The 25,119-nt window shown below is 51.1% G+C and overlaps 1 protein-coding gene across 7 annotated transcripts in view; it reads right to left on the bottom strand.

The window, feature by feature from the left end:
• Dab2ip (DAB2 interacting protein) overlaps window positions 1-25,119 on the bottom strand; it is a 179,934-nt gene that overhangs the window by 52,862 nt on the left and 101,953 nt on the right. For 6 of the 7 annotated variants that reach the window (XM_070012905.1, XM_070012953.1, XM_070012913.1 and 3 more), the window contains exon 3: window positions 19,880-20,028. In XM_070012905.1, coding sequence (XP_069869006.1) covers window positions 19,880-20,028 — 149 coding nt within the window. Of the gene's footprint in view, window positions 1-18,267; window positions 18,300-19,879; window positions 20,029-25,119 lie in introns of those variants that run through there. The other variant, XM_070012930.1, reaches the window with a different exon arrangement.

Raw genomic sequence — 25,119 nt, 5'->3', positions numbered from 1 at the left:
TCATGCTGTCTGGAGAATGGATGACAGGGCCCTCCTCCAAGAGAAAGTGTCCACCTGTTCTCAACAGGCTACAGCCACAGGCAGGCTAGAGAGCTGTGCTTTCTATAGCTCATCTGACTCTTCCCCTTAGTTCCCTCAGAGGCCTTGTCACAGTCACCAAACCTCTTTACCCACTTTACCTACTTTCCCCAGCTCTGCCTCAAGCCCAGCCCTTAGGTAACTGTGAGACCTATAAGACAACACCCCTGGCAGAGGGTACTTCATCCCTGGACCCATCCTCTGCTGCTGCCAACCTCTGTCTCTCTTTACTCCTGCTGATTCTGTTGTTTGGAATGCCTTCCTGTTCTCCCAAGGCTCTACACCTTCTCACTTCCCACAACTGGCAGGAAGGTTCTCAAACTGAGTCCTCAGTACCCAGCCATGGGTCTCCCTCTGCCTACTAGCTTTCTCCTCCTTTGGGTCCTGGTAAGCTCAACCTCCTTCAAGTCTGGACTATGGACCTTTCTTCTGTATAGCCTCTGTCCTTGAGAGCTGGCCAGTTCCTGCCCCAGCTGAGAGGTGCAGAAAGCAGCAGGCCAGGCTTGCAACCCATCTGTGCCTTGGCTACAATCTCTCCTCACTCAGCCCCAGTTTGCCTCTCCGCAGGATCTCTATGAATGAACTTGGCCATGCGCTCTGCTTGGGGGAAGGGAGACTATAACCAGGTTTCGGTAGACAGCTGTTTGCAGAGCTGGGAAGGAGCTGGACTCTGGTTTAAGATACCCCGGATAGTGTTCTAGAAAGCCCTGCTATTGAGGAGAGCAGACCTCTAATGAAGCCCAAAAAACAGGCAGAGAAAGCAGCAAAATGAAGAGCTGTGCTCTGGGACTGGACAGGGGGGTATGGATAGCTTCAGAAGCAACTGGGAGGAAGGGCAGGGGAGGAGCAGGAAGCACCCCAGGCGGGGAAGCACAGAGCAGGGAACACACGACTGCACAGGCTTCATGTGTCTGTATGGACCAGGCACTCTGTCTGCTTTGTTGTAATCTCACTTATTCCTTTCCACGCATGATTTCGCAGGTAAGCACCCCAGTCACACCCCAGCCACAGGGCTGAAGTTTGACACCAGGCACAGGTCTGCAGTGACTGTGAGTAAACAAAGGAGAGAGACACAGCATGGGACTCAGGGGAGTGGGACACAGGGCTCCAGGGAGCAGGGACACAGCAGGAAGAGAGCTGGAGGCTCCTCGGAGACTTGTTAAGACCTAGTAAGTGGGCTCTGTGTCCCCACAGACAGATGTGGAAAAGCACCGACCCAGCTAGTGCATGCAGATGAAACCTAGATGAAACTCATCCCTGAGGGTCGCTCATCACAGCTGGGGGCGTGCAGGCAGACACAGAGTCTGAGGACCCCAGCCCTGCCCCTGCTTCCATCCTCTGCTGGAAGAATGCAGGAGCCGCTGCTAAGGAGCAAGTGGGAAGCACTCTCCACGCAGCCGGAATGCAGCCAGTCAGGAGCTGCGCTGTCAGCGGCCACACCACAGGCTGACGCGGAGCTGTTGCCAGGGCGGCTGGAGTCTGCCTTCACAGCGAAGTGCTTTCTCGGGGCCCCCAGGACGGCTGCCTTGCTTGCCCACTGAGTGCCTCTCCCTTAGAAACCCGGAACACACACTGCCAGGGGCTGCACAGGGGAGTCGGCGGCAACAAAGCCTTGAAGACAGAAGGTCCTGGCACTGACCCAACCCACTGGAAGCAGCCCCGTGTCACAACAGATCCCAAATAGAGACCCCAAGGGAGGGCTTGAGACTTCTGGGCTAGGAGTTCCAATAACCCAGGCTCATCTCACCAGATGCCCACCACTCTCTGCCAAGGGAGGGACTGGGGAAGCCAGCAGCAGTTCAGGGATGAGGGGAGATGGAACTGAGAGTCTCAAGAATGGGAGGAGGAAGGCAGGTCCCAACTCTCCACCCTGCCAGGTCAGACTGGCCCTGGCCACCCCTGCAAGAGGCAGGGGTGCTTCTGGTGTAAATGCACAGGGTGCTGCTAAGGAGTACAAAGTCCAAACTGACACAGGAAGGTGATTCAAAACTGTGTCAAAACGTGCATGAGCCCAAAAGGAACCTACCCAAGGGGCAGTAAATCCACAGACTCCTAGTCAGAACCCAGGGCCAGAGGCAGCTACAAGAGGCCCATGGTTTTCTCTAAAACTATACCAGACAGGATGCAGTGCTTCATTTCACGTTGAGAGGAGTGTTTCCAAGAATGAATGCTGTCCAAACCCTAAGGTTCAGGCTAGCTCAGCAGGCCAACTCTTTGGATGCTGCTCAGGGTCCAGAATGCTGTTTGACCCAGAATCCCATCACTTATCAGAAGCTCCTTGGGCCCCTGAGGCTGAGAGGAAGCTCAAAGGTCCTGTCATTAAAACACTGTGGCATGCCAGAAGTGACCTGGCACAAGGTGCTTCTCAAAGGGCAAGAGAACAAAGCGGAGAGCTTCCTGCCTCCCGCAGACCCCTAAGCCTGTTAAAGAGTGCGCACTACAACATATGTGCTGCGTGAGATGCCTTCACTGAAACAGTCATCATGGAAGTCACTGGAGGCAGAGCAGGGTGAGTTACTACCCACTGTTTGTCATTACAGATTTAGTAAAGAATAGCTAAGTGGCCATCTTGACTTAGGACTGAGATTGTAGGGATGATAAGTCACCACACCTGTTCTTGAGTGGTTCAGGAGTGAGTGGTGGAGGAACCTGTTACCCAAATGGGCACCATGAACATAAGCTTCCACAGGCCACTGACAAGTCAGGCACCTGTGGCTTATGTCTGTAATCCCAGCTACCCAGGAGGCTGAGGTGTGAGGATAACTATTGGCAGCCAGTCCAAGAAGCAAAGTCCTCCATGAAACTTTTATCCGACTAAACAGCCAAAGGCTGGAAGGAAGGTATGGTTCAAGTGGTAGAGTACCACCCTTGAGGAAATAAAGCTAGGATAACACCCAGGTCCTGTGTTCAAGCACCAGTACTGGCACACATACCAAAAAAAAAGGAAGGGGGAGGTGGGAAGGACAGCCTACTATCTGTTTGGAAAGAACTAGGCCCCTGTACAAATAAGCACAGTCTCTCCATAGGCTCTGGAGAAGAAAAGCATGTGGGCAGGCCTTGATGCAGCCTTCCACTTCACAACTGCCTGGGCTCAGGCTGTCCCAAGTTTGTTACCAGAGAGGGCCAGGAGCCTCAAGGAAATTCAGGACTGGGTACCCAGAGGCCTAACAGCTACCACGGTGACCCTGAAATACCACCATAAGGGGCCAGCCTGAAATTCTCTCTGATGAAGAGGTTTGGCTCAAACTCGGCAGTAGCATGAGCAGTCGCCACTGCGTCTTCCTCTGGTAGCACACTAGGGTGCTGGGCCAGGGCTGGGTCACATCTGTGTCCTCAGGGGCAGGCCCAGGCTTACCTAGAAGCCCACAGGAAATGCCCTGCTGAGTATTTACAGAACTAAGTATTCTATTCTTTTGGAAACAGAATCTGAACAGGACAAAAAGAAGCTGGCAAGGTTCTTCAGCCAGACCCTGTAGTAAACACTTAACCTCTACTGAGGGAGGCTGTAGTTTACGTTTGGCAAAGGGCAGAAGAGAGCCAATCAGACCTAAGTTTGGGCTTAAACTCAGCTTTCAGCCAGCAGCAGCAGCAGCAAAGACACCAGGCAGAGGTCCTGCCTCATTTGGGGCCCTGTAGTCCAGCTGGTACTGCTCTACCAGTGTCCACAGGGGATCACAGTGGGGCTTGGCTCCCAAGCCACAAGTAGGTACTGGTACATCCAGCCCCAAGGTTACTCTGCAGCCTGTCACCCAGCAGCCCAGGGAGATTAGACTACAGCCCTCCACCATCACCACTTCCTGGGAGGGAAGAATGCAGAGTACCAGCTGGGGTATCAATGTTTGAGGATGTCAAGATCCTCCAGGGCTTGTCAGGACTATAGATTCAAGGGCCAACCTTAGACTTTCAAATCTGTCACTTCTGGTGAAGCTCCAATCTTTTCAACTGGTTCCCCAGGACCTAACATACTTAGCTATCTCCAGAAAGCAAGGTGGGGTGACATCTGATGCCCCCATGTTTCCCTTCTAGTGCCCACAGAAAACATGTGGACTGACTCCACCCCATGGCAGTCTCTGACAAGTGATGGATTCCCCTGGACACCAGGCCATCGAGCTCCTGTCACAACCCTGGCACCTCATGTGACAACCTAGTAACTCATGGTTCCAGCCCCTGTAAAGAGTCAAATCAGTACCCTGCCCTAATAGACGCTCAGACCTGCTGGCACTTCCAGACCCTCACCACCCAATAACTTCCTGGGACTCAGCCTTGCATGACTCTCCAGATTTCTCATAGTAACACCTTTTCAGAGTTTCGGAAGCAAACCAAAGTCATTTGCCAACTATTTTCTCCCATTAATCTCACAATGCTTTTGCTATTTTCCTTCCATAGTGACTCATTTAGCAGCAACACAGCAATTAGGCAGACCACAGAATATTGATTTTCTAAGTGGGAGAAGTGTCAGCACAAACATCACTTCATGTTTGTCGTGAGCCACCTCTTGCTACAGTATGGTGTGGACTTTGTGAAGACTGGACTGGATTTGCTGTCAGGATTCTGAAGTTTCAAACAGAAGCTCAGAGCATAATGTATGTGAATTTGTGATGTAACGATGATAGAATTATCACATCACACACACACACACACACACACACACACACACACACACACACACACACAATCCCATACACACACACAATCCCATGTTGACCTTAAGTGATGATAGGCTCCAAGATCATGAAGCAGGTTCAGAGATCAGATGACTTGTCTCAAACCTCTTGGGGCATCAGGTACAGATGCAGGTCCATGTCTCAGCAGAGTGGAGTTCTGCTCAAAAGGGAGCCTGGTGTGGCTTGCTCTAGATGGGACCAGGATGGAAATGCAATCCCATTGGCCAATGAAGTCCCTTTCGTGGCATATAGCTAGCCCGAGTCCTACAGTCAAATTTTATCAGCCTCAATACAGCTCTCAAGCCAAGCTAAGAATATGCTCATGTCAGGCTGACCCACCAACCCCTCCTTACAGCTGAGTCTTAGAAGGGCCTGGAGAAAGACAAGCCAGCTAGATATCCTATCATCCATTACTCTCTGCCCCTCCCCACATGACCACCACCACCCACCAAGATCAGTGCCAGCTAACTCCTGGATTCTTCAAACATCTGCACCCTACAAAAAGAAATGACAAAGAAGGAAAAGGGTATGAGAGTTTGGAATGATTTGATAGCAGGACACCTGGTTGTTTTATGTCCAGAAGGATGTGCAGTACCAAAGGACTTACAGCACCAAAGCCAACCCTATAGGGAAAACTAGTCAACAGGCCTTCTGCTTATCTCCCCTGGCCCCCCAGACACAGGGGAAGGGAGCTGCAGTAACAGGTCCCCAGAACTCCATGCTAGCAACACACTGACATTTTCCAAGGACAAATAGTTTCTTGGTGGCCAAGAGGAACTGTGCCTTTCAGTGAGCTTTAGTGAGCTCATCTGTAAAATAGGATAATCCATGTCCTGTCATGGCTCTGGCTGATGTGCGAGCAGAGTGGAGTGATCGCGTGTCATATGCATGCTACAGAAGCTAAGCAAGCCGGGCACTGGTGGCTCACACCTGTAATCCTAGCTACTCAGGAGGCTGAGATCTGAGGATCGCGGTTCAAAGCCAGCCCGGCAGGAAAGACTGTGAGACTCCTACCTCCAATAAACCATCAGAAAACCAGAAGTGGCACTCAAGTGGTAGAACCCTCGCCTTGAGTTGAAGAGCTGAGGGACAGCACCCAGGCCCAGAGTTCAAGCCCCATGACCGACCGAAGAAGAAGAAGAAGAAGAAAGAAGAAGAAAGAAGAAGAAAGAAGAAGAAGAAGAAAGAAGAAGAAGAAGAAGAAGAAGAAGAAGAAGAAGAAGAAGAAGAAGAAGAAGAAGAAGAAGAAGAAGAAGAAGAAGCAGAAGCAGAAGAAGAAGAAGAAGAAGAAGAAGAAGAAGAAGAAGCAGCAGCTAAGCGAGAGCTGGCACATCCAGTGTCAGAATAGGCCGGGTCCATATGGACTGCTCCAGGAAAGCGAGTTCCCCTCCCCTGGAGATGTGCAGACTGTGTACACCGTTAGGGTGGGCAGGAAGCAGAGCATCCTGCATCCCCTCTTTCTCAGACTCAGACATTTGCATACCAAAAGCCTCCAAGGAAGAAACTTTCTTTGATTCATAAGATGCCCTGACCTGTCAGGAGGACAGAATTCCTTCATTCCAAGCACCCATTTAACATCTGCAAGAATGTAGTGAGAATGTAGTGAGTTCATAGAACCCAGATTGAAAGAAACTCCTATGGGAGTTTTGCACAGCATGGAGGGTGTAAGGAAGAGCAAGAACTTTCAAAGGCAGCCTCCCTTACTCCAGCTTGGAGAAACCAAAGGACTTTCTACAAAATCAACTGAATGTCAGGGGAAGACCCATTCCTCAACCTCCCTTTCTAGCAAGAGAGGGGCAACACCATGTACCAGAGAAAATATTCACTTCAACAAAACACCATAAAGAGGAATGTGGGAATCTCCAACAGGAGTCACTCCCAAGCTACCTGAGCTTCAAAGCCCAGAAACCTGGAGGGACTGGATACAAACAAGGGCTCAAAGCAATACACCTCCCCTCCTCTGCTTTGCCTGAAATTCACCTTCGCTGCTTCTATTCCCAAGTAAGCATGGTCCTTTGCTTTGGGCTACCAGAGAAGGAGGCTAATTCCCCACAGCATTTGACCACACATCAGAGAAGAGTTTGTCAGAGCACAAAAAGCAGGGAGGACACAGAATCCCAACCCATCTATGAACTAAAGACCCCATCTGTGGATCCTGGAAGAAAGGAACATGACCACCAGTCCTGACCATCATCACATACCAGAGCCACGGGGACATACTAGTCCCTCCCACTTCATGTCCCAGTGTCCTTGCCTCTCCTCTACCCTCTGGGAGCTACTGGCTCCCACAAAAGGCTCTGGTAAGCCCATCTACGTATGGCAGAGCCATCCATAATGGTGCAGACGTTGCTCCCAGCAAGGACAGAGCTTTATTAATTATTCAGAGGATGGTGCAATTATGTAAATCTGTGGGTAGCCTCTGCCTTCTGCAGAGGGAGCCTAGGGGGGATGGGAAGGCCCAGAGCCCAAGCTGTTGGGTGTAAGAGACATCCAGCCTGCAAAAGGGGCAGTAAAGCCCCTATTCAATGGTCGGTCCCCACAAGACTACCTCCCCACGGAGGGCTCTCACCAGAGCCTGAGTCCTTCCATACACAGGACAACTGAAAGCAGCTCTGAGGAATGATTCTTGAAGTCCTGGGATACCTCTTTCCAAAAAAGCATACCCTTGCTACCTAAGCCAGCAATGCCATTATTCAAGGCTTCATCCCAAAGTTCTCTCTTGAAAACCTGCTTCTGGGAAGAACAACTCACTCTAATGCTTATCAAGTGATGCTCTGCACAATATTCCTGCTCCTGGCTCAGGGACAGGAAACCCTGGGTTAGACAGCAAAGCTGGCTGCTTTACCACAGGGCCTCTCAGGCTGTCCCCCTCCCTCCTGGAGCCAGGCTGCACAATGTTAACTGAGCACACAACCCCTTTGGAGTGTCCCTCTAGTCTCACCTCTAGGAAGCTTTGGATTCTCATTTTGAGAATCTCTGGATAGAATGCTTCCCTGGCCTATCTGGGCCATGGAAATCCCTCGTTCACATCTGTAAGAACATAGTACTCCGTGGAACTCAAGTTTGGGAGTCTCTGTAAAAGTACTGGAGGTAGAGCAAGGCAGCCCTAGATTAGGCAGACTCTACGTGACACCAACTTCTCTGCTGGCAGTTAGCCCTCGACTCTGAAATTCCTTGGAGTAAGTTTTGGCTACCCTCCTAAACAAGCATCATTAAAACCACTTCAGGAGCCTAGGGCAAGTGGACAAGACCACCTCAGGCAGGCAGGCTGTATTGGGCTTTGTCAAGACACCTGGCTGTGGTACTGTCATTGTCCAGACCATATCTAGTCATCTCATAAGCATGACCCATGGCCCAGCTAACTACCTCCTCAGCCCTGGATGACTAGATGTCTCAATGCCAGACTTACATACCTTCTCCTAGACTCGGCGTAAAGCTGCCAAGTAGCAATAAGTGAACCGTGATATAACAAGGGATGACTTTATAACTATATAATGCTACTTGGTGGATTTCTACCTATCACGGGGATCTCTGGAGTATAACTCCCGCTATAGGTGAGGGATCACTGTAACGGGGCAAGCACTATACAGAGGCTGAAGCACAGGCATGGGAGCTGAACTTCTGGAGTTCAGCTGCTCCTCCAGCAGCACTCGCATGCACAGCATGGGCTGTCATGGGAGTGAAATGAGGTCATGTGAGCCAAGTGCTCCGGGAGGAGCCAGCCATAGGATGTGCCCAACTGTGTGAGCTATTACACTAGAGGGCCCTGGCTTTGAGTCCAAAGAGAACTAAATTCTAAATCTCCTCACCTGTCACATCTGTCACACAGGGGAAGATAAAGCAAAGGCAGGGCAGGGGATCAGAATAATGTGTGTGTATCACATAATGCCTGGTACACAGGTGCTTCACAGTGGTAGGCAGTTTATGGATGTTATTATTGGCAAAACATGGGACGTGTGGAACAGCAATGAGCAAAGACCACAGAGAAGAGTGGCTGATGGCAGGGACCTCACAGACAAAGCTAGACAGCCAGTGTTTCCATCTTAGCTCTACCACTTAGGAGCTGCCAGACTCCATTTGCTCCTCTGTAAAGTGGGGATACTCACTGCACCTGCCCACAGTACTTCATAAACGAGGAAATGCACATCTGGCACATAGCCTTACCCGTTCTCTGTGGCCACTAGAGGGCAGTGGGTGGTGTCACTGCAGCACCAAGAGAAGCTTGCCATGAAGACAGCAAGATGGAAGACATCTTTGTCCCACTCCGCTACAATGGTCCACTTTACAACAGCTGGGGTGTTGGGGAGAGCTTCATGGTCAGAATGCACTGAACCACAGCCCAGGTAAGACTTCACATGCCACCCTGTGCCATCCTGCTTTCCCGTCAGGAAAAGCAGAAAATCTGAGGCTCAGGGAGATGCAGTTGGTAACAGGTCCATACAGCTAGGTCCCCCCATCCCTCCTATCCTCTGCCCACCCCAGCAGGTGTCTGGCCTCCTCATTGAGAACACAGCCATCTCATCTAGCCTGCCCTCTCCACAGAGAGCCACCCTCCTCCACGATATGGGCCATCCAGGCTATGCTAAAAATCTCCACCAGGTAAGAGCCAACGACACCTGCTCCAATCCTGAAACACTGGCTTGTTCTATCCTAGAGGCTTTGACTCATGGACCTGTGCTTGAATCACATTTTTTCCACTTAGTTGATCCTGGGTAAGTGACCTTGCCTCTTTCAAAGTCTACCCACCTATAACCAAGAGTCAGCAAGAGGAGTAGGCCGTGGTCCTGGAGCTAAAAGACAAGATCCAAATTCATCTCTGCCTCTAAGTCACACCCATCTGGGCAGAAGAGTCTTAATGCTCTGCCAGCCTCAAACACCCTCAGAATACTTTACAATATGGTGTGCAAAGCCTTGTGCAAGCACCTGAGAGGCTCTAGACTCTCACCTGCAAAAGGGGCAGTGCAACCTTAAAGCCAAGGGCATAAGCGGTGAATGACAGGACCTCAGACTCCAGCTGGGGAACAGGAGGCCAGACAAGAGATCTCCAAAAGGGCAACTTGGGGCCATTTACATATTAGATTTTAATTATTACATATGTGAGATGGGAAACAAACAAAAAAAATTGCTCATGCTGCCGGACACCAATGGCTCACACCTATCATCCTAGCTACTCAGGAGGCTGAGATTTGAGGATCACAGTTCAAAGCCAGCCTAGCAGGAAAGTCTCTGAGACTCTTATCTCCAATGAACCACTAGGAAACCAGAAATGGCACTGTAGCTCAAGTGGTAGAGCACTCGCCTTGAGCTGAAGAACTGAGGGACAATGCCCAGGCCCAGAGTTCAAGCCACAATACCGGGGTGGGGGGGGGGGGGGGGAGAAAGTTCCTGATGTTATGTCCACAGAATCACAAATACAGCATGGGAGGTACTTAGTGAAGTTACTGGCACACATCTACAACACAAGTTCTGCCCCTGTGATGGTTCTCAAACTCTGGGGAAATGCAGTGTTAATTTGGAAGATCTGGGATGGGGCCCAAGAATTTATTTTGGGTTTTTTGTTGTTGCTGTATTTGGTGTTTATGTAAATAATGTTCTAAAATTGCCTAAATATACCATTCTGAGCCATTTCATTCCACCAGGAAAAGAGTTTTCTTCCATCTCTTAAAAAAAATTAAGATCCAAAATAACTACATTTAAATAAATAATGTTATGATGATGACATTAAGGAACAAGAAAGCTCTCTGCTCTTCCTGGCCCACCTAGACCATCATCGCCTGTCTCCGTCCCTCTGGACTTCATGTCTTGTAGGAGGGAAGTGAGCCTCTGTGGGAGGCTGGTTCCGAGGCCAGGGGTGCCTCCTTCTGAACCAGCATACAGCCTGGAGGGCTCGAACAGGTATTGTAGGACACAAGTTTCTGGGACTTTCTTTCCCTGACAGCTTCTCCCCCACAGCTTGGTCCCTTGACAGGGGAAGCAATAGCACAACTGAGCAGACAAGGTGGAGAGATCTACAACCACTTCACTTCTACTCTGGAAACGCGTGGGTGTGTTCAGCCATGTGCACATGCATACACACACCCATGCTGATCCTGGAACTTGAATACAGGGCATGGATGCTATTCCTAAGCTTTCTGGCTCAAGGCTAGCACTCTACCACTTGAGCCACAGCTCCACTTTGAGCTTTTCTTTGGCTGATTAATTTGGAGATGTCTCACAAAGTTTACTGCCCAGGCTAGCTTTGAACTGCAATCCTCAGATCTCAGCCTCCTGAGTAGCTAGAATTACAGGCGTGAGCCACCAGTGCCCAGCAGAACTTACATTTTATTATGTATCTTGGGAAACACCTCCTATGAAGGTCATCCTGTACCCTGGGCTTCTAAGACAAGAATAGTTGTCTGTCACAGACAATTCTTGGGCTGTTTCCCCTATGCATTCTGAGAAGTTTGGAAAGAAGGCAAAAAGCAAATCAACAGCAGGAGGCAGGGCTGCAAATAATCTATTAATCAATCTCCTCCCCAACCAGAAACAATAATTGTTGAGGTTCATACATTCTTCATGTGCTAACCATCTAGAGCTGCAATATAGTGCTCAAAAAGACAAGGCATGAAATTAACTTCCCTTTAGTCAGTGGACACAAGGAGATGTTACACTAATTCATTGTCCTCTGTATGAAAACTCCCCATGACGATGTCATATCAAATTAAAGCCAATGCTACCCTGATGTCATCTATATCTGCCCAATATGTCCTCTTATAATCAGGCTCATCTTAGGAACAAGGGTTTTGCTTGTTCAAGAAAGGTCAGGGCAATAGACAGAAGTGCATCCGGGGCCAATGGGGCTGTAAGGGGGAGGCCAGAGCCATCGGGGACAGGGGTGGCTGCCCACTGGAAAGGAGAAGTAGGAGATTACTGTGCTCAACCTGCAGAGTCTGGGATGCAGGTATATGCCCATTCCTGCCATTTCTGGCCCTGAGAGATGGGAAAGATGAACACGGCTATGGTGACTTTTCTAATACTCAGCTGGCTGTGGAGCCAGGCCTGTAATTCCTGCACCCTCCCCTGTCCCAGGCTAGCCTTGGCATTCAAAGTGCTTAGGAGGGGCAACAGAAGGAGTGGCAAAGGCCTACTCTGGCTACCTTTGGAGGAATGTGGAAGAACAGGACCTTGAGGCTGCCCATTGGCCCATCCCTCTCAGGAAACATAGATGCATCCAGTTATTCAGTCGCAAACCCTGACAACCTCTCTTCTGTGCAATGAGCACACCACGTATTGTATGTATATTGTATATATATATATATATATATATATATATATATATTACATACATGATCCTTTATGTGTGTATCTATGTATTTATCTTGTAGATCTAGCTTCCACATGAGAGAAAACATGCAACCTCTGTCTTTCTGAACCTGGCTTAGTTTAAGATGATGAATTACAGATCTAGTCATTTCTCTGCAAATGAAATAATTTCTTCTTATTCTTTTTTATGGCTGAATTATATGCATGCGTGGTGTGTGTGTGTGCACACGCGAGTGTGGTATGACATTTTCTTGATTTATTTCTCAGTTCTAGGGCATCTTGGCTGTGTACATAGCTTGATCAAAAGGCCCAATTCTTGCCATGCCCCCAGGATCAGACCTAGCCTCCATTTAGGTCCTAGCATTCCCCTCTAACATGTCCAGAAGTCTCAGGCACAGGGCCAGGAACCCTCTCGGCATGTCTGGACCCTGTCTCCTCACTCACCTCTTCCTGGCACAGACGGAATATCTGGTGCACAAGTGGTAGCTTCCATAAAGACTTGTTTTCCAAATGCCAGGAAACCATGTCCTGTGAGCATGCACAATGGCATGTGGTGTGGACTGTGCAAACAAGGTGGACATGAATGACAGACACCTCTGATTCAGGAGAGGATGGTAAGGCAGGCCCACTAGCAGGGAGAGGAATCAGCATCAGCATCACAACAGTCTCCTCTGAGCCTTTAGCAAATGTCCGAGGTAGGTGGCAGGCAGAACAGTGATGGGAAGGAAGGGGTGCAGAGATAAAGTATGACTTGCCTGGTCACACAGAATGGGAGAGCATGATCAGAGTCTCTGAGCACTGACAGGATAGGAGAGCAGAGAGCTAGACCTTGGTGAAGGTTTGGCACTGGCAGCTTCCTAAACTCTGCTCATGGGGAAAAGAGAGTATTCCCAAAACTGGAAGGGTAGGAGAGGACTTAATTTCAAAGCCAAGTGGCCAGAGAGAGAGTTAAGGACCAGCCTCAGCTCAGTCCCGGACAGCTGTCCAAATCTACTCCACACATACACCCCACCCTAGCCTGAGTTGTCCTGGCCCTCCTCCTAGAAACAGACAGACTAGACTACCAGAGCTTCTCTGCACAGAGGCTACCCCTTTACCCACAGCTAAACCCACAAGGGAGTGGGCTGACAGCTCAGAGCAGGGACAAGCTAAGCACATGCCGCACTTTAAGAAGGAGGCACCAAGCCAGCTGGGGGAGCTGTGTATCTTTCCTTCTTGTCTTTTTGGTATCCCTATGATCTCTAGTTTTCTTCTGTGGCCTTCTAAAATAGCCGTTAATTAAAGTCTGGTAATTAACTTTCTGGTTCAAATAATATTTTGCAAAGGAATTCCATTACAGAGCTGATTTGCATATCCTCAGATATGGGACCAGGAAATAGGCAGGGCCACCAAGGGAGAGGAGGAAGGTCTGAAATGAGGGGTTGGGTCAGAGAGTTGCTACCTGGGAAAGTCTCTCCAAATGGGATGCTTATTCACAAGACCAGCCAGCTCAGTATTCCACATACCCAGACAGAAAGTGCACATGTACACTCAGATATGCATGTGAGCACCCAAGTATAGAACACACTATACACCCAGCACCACAGGCCACATGTAAACACACACATATGTACACAAAGAAAACAGAAGAATAGTAATGGTATTCAACTTCTGAGTATTTAAATTTACTCATTTGCTTATATTTGACCTTACAGAAATAACTACTTCATATGGTCCAATCAACCCAACATGAGGTCCTATTGGTTTATTCCAAATGTTTTTCATATACTAACATCTAAAATGGACAGACAAACCAAGTACTAGTGGTTCATGCCTATAATCCTAGCTAATCAGGAGACTGAGATCTGAGGATCAAGGTTTGAAGCCAGCCCAGGCAGGAAAAGTCCATGAGACTTTTATCTCCAATTAACCATCACAGAGCCAGAAGTGGAGCTGTGGTTTACATGACAGAGTGCCAGCCTTGAGAAAAAAAAGGCAAGGGGCAGTGTCCAGTCTCTGAGTTCAAGCCCCAGTACTGGCAATCAATCAATCAATTGACAAACATATATACAAGGACATTTACATGCCACATACACCCACAAAGGCAGGCCTACTTGTAAAACATACAAAAGCATGTATACAGATGCACATATGCTTGTTCAAAGAAAGGCTTCTCCAGCCTTTGAAACCCCAGCTTAGAGATGATCACATTCTCACTAGCTAATTTCCACCGTTCCTAAAAATATTGCCCAGCTCAGATCTCTGGAAGGTACACGAGGGAGCCGCAGATATAAAAGGAGGGCAATAAAAATGAGAAAGCAAAAATAAATTGGCTCTTCAGTGCGCCCAGGTCATGTTCTGTGGCTTCCCGCCCCCCCTCTTCAGAGATGAGGCTCAGAATCATGGTCAGCCCTGCTACCCCCAACCAAGGATACTCATGAGGCTTCTAGGAAAAAAGGCTGTAATTGAGAGGTGAGAGGATACCTTCATGCCTACAACCCCATGCCTCAGTTTCCCTGGATCTCACAGCCATACAACTGCCTACCTATTTTATAAGGTGAAAGGAAGGTCTTTGAAAATGCTATGTGAATATAGGCTCTCCTTATAATAATTGTTGCATTAAGAATTAAATTTGATTTCCTTACAGAGGGGAGGAAAAGAGATGGAAGAGCCAGGTGAGCCTTCCCTGCCAATAATTAAATTCCCTGAGATATTTCATGAAGACAGAGGCCTAAGTTAACATATAGGATCCACCTACATGGCAGCCTCCTGATGCTGTAGAAGGCCAGACAGCGCAACCAAGGGTCCTGCAAAGCATTTGTCAGAAAATTTAGGAGGCAAAGGACAGGACAAGTCTAAAAAGAAACACCACCAGCAGCCACTAAATTAAAGAAAGCAGTATATAGTCACTAACAAGCAAATAACAAAGAAATACCAAGTAACAGAGAAAGAAAGAAGAGAGAGAGAGAGAGAGAGAGAGAGAGAGAGAGAGAGAGAGAGAGAGAGAGAGAGACTCTGTGTGAGAGAGAGCCTTTCTGCTCAAGGCTGGTGCACTACCATTTGAGCCATACCTCCACTTCTGGCTTTTTGATGGCTAACTGAAGATAGGAGTCTCATGAACATTCCTGCCCAGGCTGTTTGAACCATGATCCTCAGATCTCAGCTTCCTGACTAGTTAGGATTATAGGTGTGAGCCACCAACACCTGGCCAGAGACAGTTTTAATAATGACATCCATGTTTTCAAGGATGCAAGGAAGCAAGCAGGCACTCCCAATACTCCCTTCAATGATTATTGAGGCTTTAGGTAATGGATATTTTTGTCAAGAATCTCAAACACTTCACATTCTCTGAATTAATAATTCCATTCCTAACACATTATCTATCCTATGGGAAAATCAGAGATGTAGATAGAGATGAATATTCAAGGATTTAAATCCCTATATTATTTCTAATAAAAAGTAGACATAACCTAAACGCTTAAATGAGCAAAACTAAGGCTGGCCCAAACATAAGCTGGAACAATGAATCATATATATATATTTTTTTTTTAATGTAGAAGTGAGGTTGGCTTTCCCAAGTGTAGACAGGAACAAGGATCATTTGGTGCAGCTATTTCTTGTGTTCAAGGTTAATAATGATCTTCTTTATGATTTGATTTTCCTTACCAGGAGTAGCAATATCTATAATCTCTCCTGAGCTATAGAATGATGTCACAGGATTCATTGTTGTGATGTCCATACTGCAGATGGGAAAACTGAGGCTTGCAAAGATGAAGAACTGACTTGTTCCTACCAATACCAACATTTACTGAAATCTCATCTATTCGTCTAGTCTAAAATTAATCTTGGAAACATTGAAGAAACGTGTACAACTCAGGGTTAAATATGAATGCATTAGCAGGAATATCTCCAACCACATCATTATCACCACGCCCATTGTGCAGATTACAAACTAAGGCTCAGGAAGCTAAAGTGACTTGCTCCAGGAACGACTTCAAAGTCAAAGATCACATACTCCCATTATTCCTGGTGATTGTCTAAACTGTACTGCCATCTTGCCATCACCACACTTCACAGGCCTTTCTCCAAGGAAGGCAAGGAAGAGGTCTTTCTATAGTAAGCAAGGAAAGAGAGCAGAAACCCTAGCCTGGATGCCTATGTCTCCTTCACCCACCAAAGCAACCCAAACAGGACAAGAGCTCTACCTTCTATTTCCCCTGTTCTTCACCAAGCTTCCTCTCTTTCCTTCCTCCAAAGACTGCCTCACCCCAAGGGAAAGAATTAACTCCCACCTAGTAGGAATACAGATACTGGAATCCTCCACAGCCAGCTTCTAAGTATTTCCCCATGTTAGCCCCCATTCCTTCCCTAGATTGCTTCCATTACTAACTTTCAACAATACACACATTCTCTCAAAGGGGTGATGCATCTCATACTCCACACATACCAGACTTGCCTACACGTTCCTGGTAGCCTGCATGTACAAGCTAAGCTTTATAACCAGGCCAGTGGGAAGGAGGTACTGCACTAGAGCAGCAGAGACCAGGAGACATACTCTTACCACGTTGTGACACCCACAATCAGGATCTGGTGGGGGAAAAAAAAGGCAAGGGGAGATGAGGAAAGCATAACATTGCCAGCTGACCTCCTAGCTCATCAGTAACATCAATAAATAAGTGACTTGGAAATTATCTTCTGGGAAGAAGGCAGAAACACCGCATCCTGTATTGCTCTTACCAACGTTAAAACAGCCCTGCACATAAAGCGGCAGCATTTCCAGCCTTTGCCAGCACACCTTTCACCTGGACTACGCTGTGGGCAGCATTCACTTCTGCTACCCAGGAGAAATGATTACCTGTCCTTGGTGCTTATTGACAAAGATGCTAAAGGAGAAACGAGGGGCCCAGAGATTGTGGAGACCAGCTGGGAACCTCCCCCAAAGCCATTTCCAGAATAAGTACAAAGGCTCAAACCTGTCCTGGAGCCCTGGAGCCCACCAGACCCAGGCTGGATTGACCCCAGCCCCACAACTAGTCAGCAGACAGCCTTCTTTCCCAGGGAGCTGAAGGATCCCAGCATATAATCAACCTGTTTCCAATTTCCCGATGAAAGAATTCCAACCCCCCAAAAAAAGAAAGGCAAAGATCCTCCTCAACACAGCAGTTTGCAGAGCACACAGACAGCATGCAACAAAGCCCCACCAGCAGCCATGTAAGCCAGACAAACTCACCCAAAGCCACACTCAAGTGGGCTAATCGTCTACACGGAAGAGCCAATGGAGCCAGGGCTCACACTTAATACCCTAGAAAGGTCCTAGCCCTTATCCTATCTATCAGTTTCAATCTGCTCATTGAGGCTTGTGTCTCTGCACTTAAGCTCCAGAAAGTCATGGCAATCAGTGGGGCAGGGGAGAGGGCAGGGGAGAAAAGCCAAGTCAACAACCAACCCCTCCTTGTTCCGAAGCAAAGCCGGAGGCAGCTCATTCCCTCCACCAGGACCATCAGCAGCACAACCACCCACAAGATTAGAAGGCACGTCTCCCACTCACCCAGGTCTGACCATGATCTTGACGTAGGGGTCAACATAATTGATGTCACTCACTTAGCTCCAAACATGATGCCCCCAAGGGCTGCCCCAGAGAAATACCTGCCCATCCATTCAACAGCAGCCGGTGAATCTATTCCTGAGCCTTGCAACGAATCAGGAGACCTCCGATCCTGGCAAAGCCTATTTCAACTTCAAGCCTGGGTAGAAGGATTTCAAACCCAGTCTCACTGCCTATCCATGGGAAATCTGGCCTCCCTTCTGGTGCCAGAGAAGCCATCAATCCAGATTTTGTTTACAGAAAATTAACAAGACAATTCCACACCGTTGCCAGTGACATTCGACTCTGACTGCTACACCGTTTACCACGTTTCCAAAAACAGTCTTGCAGTTTCACTCCCAACCCCCATGCTGCACCCCCCTCTGCCGCCCCCCCCCCAGGATGTAGCAAGGCTGACCTGAGGCCAGGCTGGAGAGGACCTGTTAAGAGGTCCCCTTGGCCATGCCTGGACCTCCGGCAAGGATCGCCAGCCTAGCCCTTGCTGGCTTCCCGGTGCCCGGCTTCCCATGCCGGAGGGAGGTAAACATGACATGCATGCTGCCTGCTTCCCGGGAGGGCAGACACACTCAGAGGCCAGACCTCCTGCTGTCTCTCTTGACCCCGGACAACCACCACATGCACACAAAATGGGGTACGTACACAAGCCCCCGCATGCGGGTGCAGAGGGACCGGACCCCCACCAAGGAAAGCGCGGAGAAGGGCATGTTCCTGGGGGAGAGAGCCGGAGGTGGGGGCCGGGCGGAGGGAAGAAGGCAGCAAAGCGGGTGGCCTGCCGCCCAGACAATAACAAAGATGGGAAGAGAGATTTTTCAAAGACGCAGTTGGCTGCACCCAGCACTGAGCTCTGGCCTGGCTGCATCTTCCTGCCAGGGCACGCCTGGTCTCCTGGGGCACCGTGGCCATCAGAGAAAGGGTCCTGCCTAGGGCTGGGCTTAGCAGCTGGGGCAGGAAGCCAGCTGCAGCCAGTGGTGAGGATGGGCTGGGGAGAGCATGGCTGGGCTGAGGAGAATGAAGGTCTAGCAATTGCACGGGGATGTGGGAGGGGCACTCTGGGGGAAGATGCTAGGGGTCAGTTAGTCACTCCACCTTGGGCAGGAGTTAGGCTTAGAACTTGTATGCCTTTCCTGAGGGAGGAGGGAGGGGCATTGTGGTTCTACCTTATGCCACCTCTCCAGGGAGTACCAAACCCACCAATCCAACTTGGGGACACAGCCCTGGGAAGAAAGGCAAGCAGATGCCAGTGGCCTGAGGTACTGGGATTGAATTCTGAAAAAAGGTTCTTTAGTGCCTGCCCGTTCTTTCACCTCCACGACACGTTCTGACTGGCACAGGCATACATCACTGTGCCTCTGCCTAAGTAGGAAGGTGCTTATGGCTGGCACCAGTCAGGGAGAGAGAACCTGGGCCCCCAGAGGCTGCGCCCGCCCCGTGCCCCCGCACGGACAGGATGGCTTGCCCTTGCGAGCTGAAGCCTGCTCGCTCTTTGCCGGTGACTCCCTGGCAGGCTGAACCACCTCCTCCCTCTCCTCTCCGGCTCCACAAGCCGCCTCCCCCTGGAATTTCCACACCTGCTCCCGGCTGGCCCAGGAGAGGGAACGGAGGGCACGGGACACCCCTGGGAAGCCAGAGATGAGGGAAGGGCAGCAGCTGCCCAGGCCCTTCCGCTGGGGGGTGGGGGGTGGGCACGGGGGGCACTCGGCGGGGCCCCGGCCCCTCCGCGGAGCACGTGCCCTACTTAGAGCAGATGTGCCCCCGAGGCGGCCCGGCCCCCTGCTCCTCCCCTCCAGATGTCCACCCCCGTCCTCCCCGCGGGGGCACTGCTGGCAATGCCCGACCGAGAACGCCTTTTGTATGGGACATCCCAGGGACTCCCGAGGCCCCGGATCCTGGGGGGGTGGGGGGGTGGAGGCGCCACCTCCCGTCCCCACCTCCGGGCACGGCACAGCCCGGGAAACAATGCCCACCTCGGCCAGGCCAGGCAGGACTCTTGGACGAGGGGAGGGACGGAGGGAGGGAGGGAGGGACGGAGGGAGGGAGGGAGGGAGGACTTCCTGCCCGGCCACGCGCGGCCCGGGCACCCTCCTCCCCGCACCCCAGGGGGCGTGGGGGGGCGGCGCGGTCCTCCCCTCGGGACCGTGGCCCCGGGCGGCCCCGCGTGCAGCCCCGAGGGCGCGGGGGCCCCTCCCGGGGGAGGGCGCGCCCGGGCCGGCTTTGTCCCGCGCCCTCGGGGCGGCGGCGGCGGCGGGCTCACCTCTCATTGTCCGCGGCGGAGGCGGCGGCGGTGGCGGCGGCTGCGTTCCGGAACCCCGGCAGGATGTGGCGGAAGCTGTGGTTGCGGTCCAGCTTGGGCTGGCTCTTGGTGCGCTTGATGGAGCCCTTGAGGCGGCGGCTGAGGAAGCCCTGCGCGCGGGGCGACAAGAGGGGGAAGGGGAGGCGGGGTTAGCGCGGCGGCGGCGGCGGCGGCGGCGGCGGCCCGGGACCCGCGCCGGACCCGCACCCTCGCTGGGCGGCCGCGCGGCCGAGGGCGGGCCGGGCTCGGGCTCCGGCTCGGCCCCAGCAGCTCGCAGCCCGCCCGCCCGCCGACCGAGCGCCGACGGCCCGGCCCACCCCGCGCCGCCCGCCCGCCCGCCGGCCGGCCCGGCCCGGCCCACTCCCCCCCCCTCCCACGTCGCCCCCGCCCCCTAAGCCGCTGTTGCCAGGGCAACACCGAGCCGGGCCGACCGCGGCCGAGGCCGCCCGAGCGCCTGGAGGGCGGGGCTGGGGGCGTGGCCTCGAGGCGAGGGCTTAAAGGGGCGGGGACCCGGGAGGCCGGTCCGCCCTCTGCCCTAACCTCCCGGCCAGTTCTTTCCACCCCCCCCCTCCCCTCCCCCGCCACACACACACACACACACACACACACACACACACACACACACACACACACACACACACACACACACACACACACACACACACACACACACACACACACACACACACACACACACACACACACACACACACACACACACACACACACACGTATCGGAGGAATCAACGCCCCGGCCCCGTCCGGGGTGGATGGGGCACCTCCCTCCGCTCAGCCTGCCAATGCACAGATTGGGGGAACTAAAGCTTGGAGAGCGGAGAGCAGGCGCGTGTTCCTCACACCTGCCCAGGCGGCCGGCGCCGAGTGGTACACGCTGACCACCCGCGAGGTGGACTTTGAAACTGCTGCACGCCAGCATAGACCATGATGATTCTCATCACCTAAGGCACTAACGTGCCCACCACCCTGAGGGGGAGGGGTTGGAGCTGAAGGGTTTGCTGAGCGTCCTCATTGGAAATTTGAGGCACCCCCACTCTGGCCATTCATAGATTCACAAGCTGCACTGGACTGTGAGGCTCAGGCCTAAAAACCCCACCCCACCCCCACCATGAGAGCTGCAGGTGGAACTGGAGGAGATGGGGTCAATGCCTACAGCACCAGACATAGAGGCCCAAGGGATCACAACTGGGTCCTGCTGGGTTTAGAACCTTACAGGCAGGCTGAGGAGGAAAATGGACGAAGGAGGACGACTCTGGGAGGGATTCCCTAGCCTCAAGTCCAAGTGGCCCAAGAACAGAAGAAAAGGGGACATTAACTAATTTTGAAGTTAGTGTTGGACATAATGTAAAGATCACATTTCATCCATCACACAATAGAAGATGGGCTTGGTATTCCTCTTTGTGTTCATGGGAAGGGGTGGACACTTGCTGCATGTATCCCCTATGCTGGACATATCTATCCCCTATGCTGGACATGTCCACCCCTGTGGCCCCAGTGCCCTAGACATGACAAGGTCAAACAATGGCCATAGGAGGAATTACTTATCATCCACACAAACAGAAAATAACAGAAAAACTTTATTTGCAAATGAAGAAGCCTTGCTCAGAGGTAGTAAGACTTGTTAGAGGATACCCAGTTTCCAGGATGGCCTAATGCCAGAGATTTTCCCACTGGACAGTCTCTTTCTTCAAAACCACCTCCTCCCTCACCCCCCACTTTCTCTTTCGGCAGTACTGGAGTTTGAGTCTTGTCTTCAACCCTCCTCTCTTTTTCTCTGTACCTTTCCTCCTCCTCCACTTGACACCTCCATAGAGGGTCTACTCTGTGGTTACTTGTCAGCATTCTGCATGGTGTCCAAGGCCCACCTGAAATGCCATCTCATCCATACCCAAAGGCTTTCCGAATGTCCAAATGCGTTTCACCTCCACGGCCCATAGGACCGGTCAAGAGCAAATCCAAGTTTTCTGCAGTTCAACAATTATCTCAGGGCATTAGAAGGTGACAGGTGCGAGCCTCCTCAGAGGGCTGACCCAGTGACGTTGCTATGCAGACTGAGGGAATCCCAAGCTTTCAGGATACAGAGTGCAAGCAGGGCCTTCATCCTCCATGTAAACTCTGGGCTCCCCTCAGATATGTGGGAGATCCACACAGTGCTAAATAAGCAAGTACACAACCCCTGCCCCCCCCACCAAACATAATTTGTCTTGATTTTCCATTTCTTTACTGATGACAATTCACCATTTTTACACTCAGAGAACAAAGAACTACAAAGTTCACAAAGCTCACTGGGTAGCAACCATGACAGCCTGATCCCATTTATAAGGTTTAAACCAAAGTCAACAAGGCTCAGGTGGCTCATACCTGTAATCCTAGCTACTCAAGAGGCTGAGATCAGAGGGTCCTAGTTCAAAGCCAGTCTGGGCAGGAAAGTCCATGAGATTCTTATCTCAGATAAACTACCAAAAAATAAATAAATAAAAGCTAGAAGTGGTGCTCTGGTTCAAGTGGTAGAGTGCTAGGCTTGAGCAGAAGCCCAAGGACAGCACCCAGGCCTGAATTCAAGCCCTAGGACACACACACACACACACACACACACACACACACACACACACACACACACACACACACACACACACACACACACACACACACACACACACACACACACACACACACCTTATTGAGGTATTGAGGGTGACTCAGGCTCAGAGAAGGGAGGGGACACACACACACACACACACACACACACACACCTACCTTATTGAGGTATTGAGGGTGACTCAGAGAAGGGAGGGGACACACACACACACACACACACACACACACCCCTACCTTATTGAGGTATTGAGGGTGACTCAGGCTCAGAGAAGGGAGGGGTCTTCCCTAAGGTCACACAGCCAACTTCATCAAAGATCCTGAACTGCCCAACATCACCATTATTTTCCTTTAATGAGCAGGAAAGCCTGGGCCGGGGGGGAGGGGTCCTAACCCAGCACAGGATGAAGGAAGACAAGCTTTTTCTCTTGTCCCTTTGCAGTCAGCAGCTATGGCCCTGACCTTGGAAAAAAAGTAAGCAGTAAATCTTATTCTAGACCCAAGTCTTGGGCTAGGGGTGCGGGCTTAGTGATAGAGTGCTTTCTTAGCACACGTGAGGTCCTGGGTCGATCTCCGGCTAGGGATTGGGGGGAGGGGGCTGTAAATGAGCGGCATCCGTTCTTTCAGGACAGCCTCTTTCTGGAGGTGCTGAGCCTGGGGTGCAGAGTCAGGCTTGCAGGGCTCTCACCCAGCTGCCTGGACCAACTGCATGGTCTCCTCAATCCCCTATGAAATGGTTGAGGATTAGGCCGAACAGATAAAGCAGCTCTAGCTCTAAGCTTAGGGTATATCACATAGTAACTGCTCAACAAAAATTAGTTCTCACTCCCAGTTTCTACACCAATACCCAGGCTTGTTGAAAAATAAACATTCAGGTTGCTGAGTGTCAGTGTTTTTCACCTTCCATCCTAGCCTACCTAGGAGGCTGAGATCTGAGGATCACAGTTCAAATCAGCCCAGGCAGAAAACCCTTGAGACTTTTAACTCCAATTAACCACCAAAAGGCCAGAAGTGGAGCTGTGGCTCAAGTGGGAGGGAGACCACCAGCCTTATGCAAAAAAGCTCAGAGACAGCACCCAGGCCCTGAGTTCAAGTTCCAGTACAGGCACAGAAAACCATTGAGTTTACAATTACATATCTTGGGGCTAGCTCACATGTGAGGGTTAAGACAACAGACTTTCTACAATTATTCCCCTGCCTACCCCAGGCTCTGATAGCCCTCCCTTGGCCACACCCCCTCCCACTGGCTTTCTCCCACCCCATCCACTAGTGCAGAAGCTAGCCTCAAAACCAACCCCTGGAGAAGCTCAAGCTCTCTCACAGCTCCTGGGTTCAATTCCTTCGTTTTTTGTTTTTTTCAACACTTATTATATAGCAGTCTGGCCCCAAAAGTCAAGATCTTCCTCCCTCAGCCTTATAAGTGCTGGAATTACAGGTGTACACCACTCAGCCCAACTTCCTGGGTTCACATTTTAATTCAATCTGTGGGCAAAATTGTAAGACCTAAGCCTCCATAACCCCATCTATAAAACAGGCTCCAGATTGGGCTGGGAAGGTGGCTCAGTGGTAGAGCTCTTGCCTTCCATGCATGAGACCCTGGGTTCGATTCCTCAGTAGCATATAAGCAAAAAGAAAAAAGCCGGAAGTGGCACTGTGGCTCAAGTGGTAGAGCGCTAGCCTTGAGCTGAAGAGCTGAGGGACAGCGCCCAGGCCCAGAGTTCAGGCCCCATGCCCGGACCCCCCCCCAAAAAAAAAGAGTGAGAAAACAGGCTACAGATGACACCTACTTTTTGAGAAGAACTAAACAAGGTCAGGGATCATGGGTAACCCATAAATATTTCAGCACTCACACACAGTACTTGCTAGTCACCCTGTCACGGTGACAAGCTGGCTCTCGGACAGTCACCTCTTTTTGGTCCCAAGGGATGCGTGAGCACCACAGGCAGGAGTCCATCTCTCTGGCGGGCTCTCCAAGGTGCCTGAAGGTGGCCTGGGAGTGAGGCCAAGACATGAATGAGCATGCGTGCCAAATGACCCCTTAGAGGCGCAGTGTGACATCCAGATGGGAAGTTCTGAACTCTTTCTAACAAGCACTTTCTTCTAAAGCAAGCTCACAGAGACTCCCTGTGTGCACCGAGCAGGGGCGGGCAGGGCTGGTCAGGTGAGGCCTCCGCTTTCATTTCATCCATGGAAGCAGGGACTGAAGTCTAAAGCACAGCTAGCTGCCTCGGAGTCCCCAGGACCCAGCCTGCTCCCCCCCCAGAGAGGAACTCAGCCTCCAGCTGGGCTCACCAAAGGCCTCAGGGCTTTCCTGACAGCTGGGTGTGGCAGCTGTGTAGCTGTATAGACCCTGCCCCTCCCAGATGGGCTACAGACCCTCTGAGGGTGTCTATCACTGACCAGAGCACAGGGCAGACCCCATGGGAGGACAGAGGCCTGTGGGGTCTGGATTAAGTCCTCAAGCAGCCCCTTGGTCATTCCCCACCTCCCCACTCTGAGTTCCAGCCACATCTGCCATCCTTCCCTCCAGCTCCTTCTCCAGAGGGGTTCTCTCAGATACAGATACACTCAGAGGCCTCTCAGAATTC

Source organism: Dipodomys merriami, unplaced genomic scaffold, assembly GCF_024711535.1.
Source record: "Dipodomys merriami isolate MVZ:Mamm:240054 unplaced genomic scaffold, mDipMer1.0.p SCAF_11, whole genome shotgun sequence".
Lineage (NCBI taxonomy): Eukaryota > Metazoa > Chordata > Mammalia > Rodentia > Heteromyidae > Dipodomys > Dipodomys merriami.
This window is presented reverse-complemented; position numbering and strand designations above follow the sequence as displayed.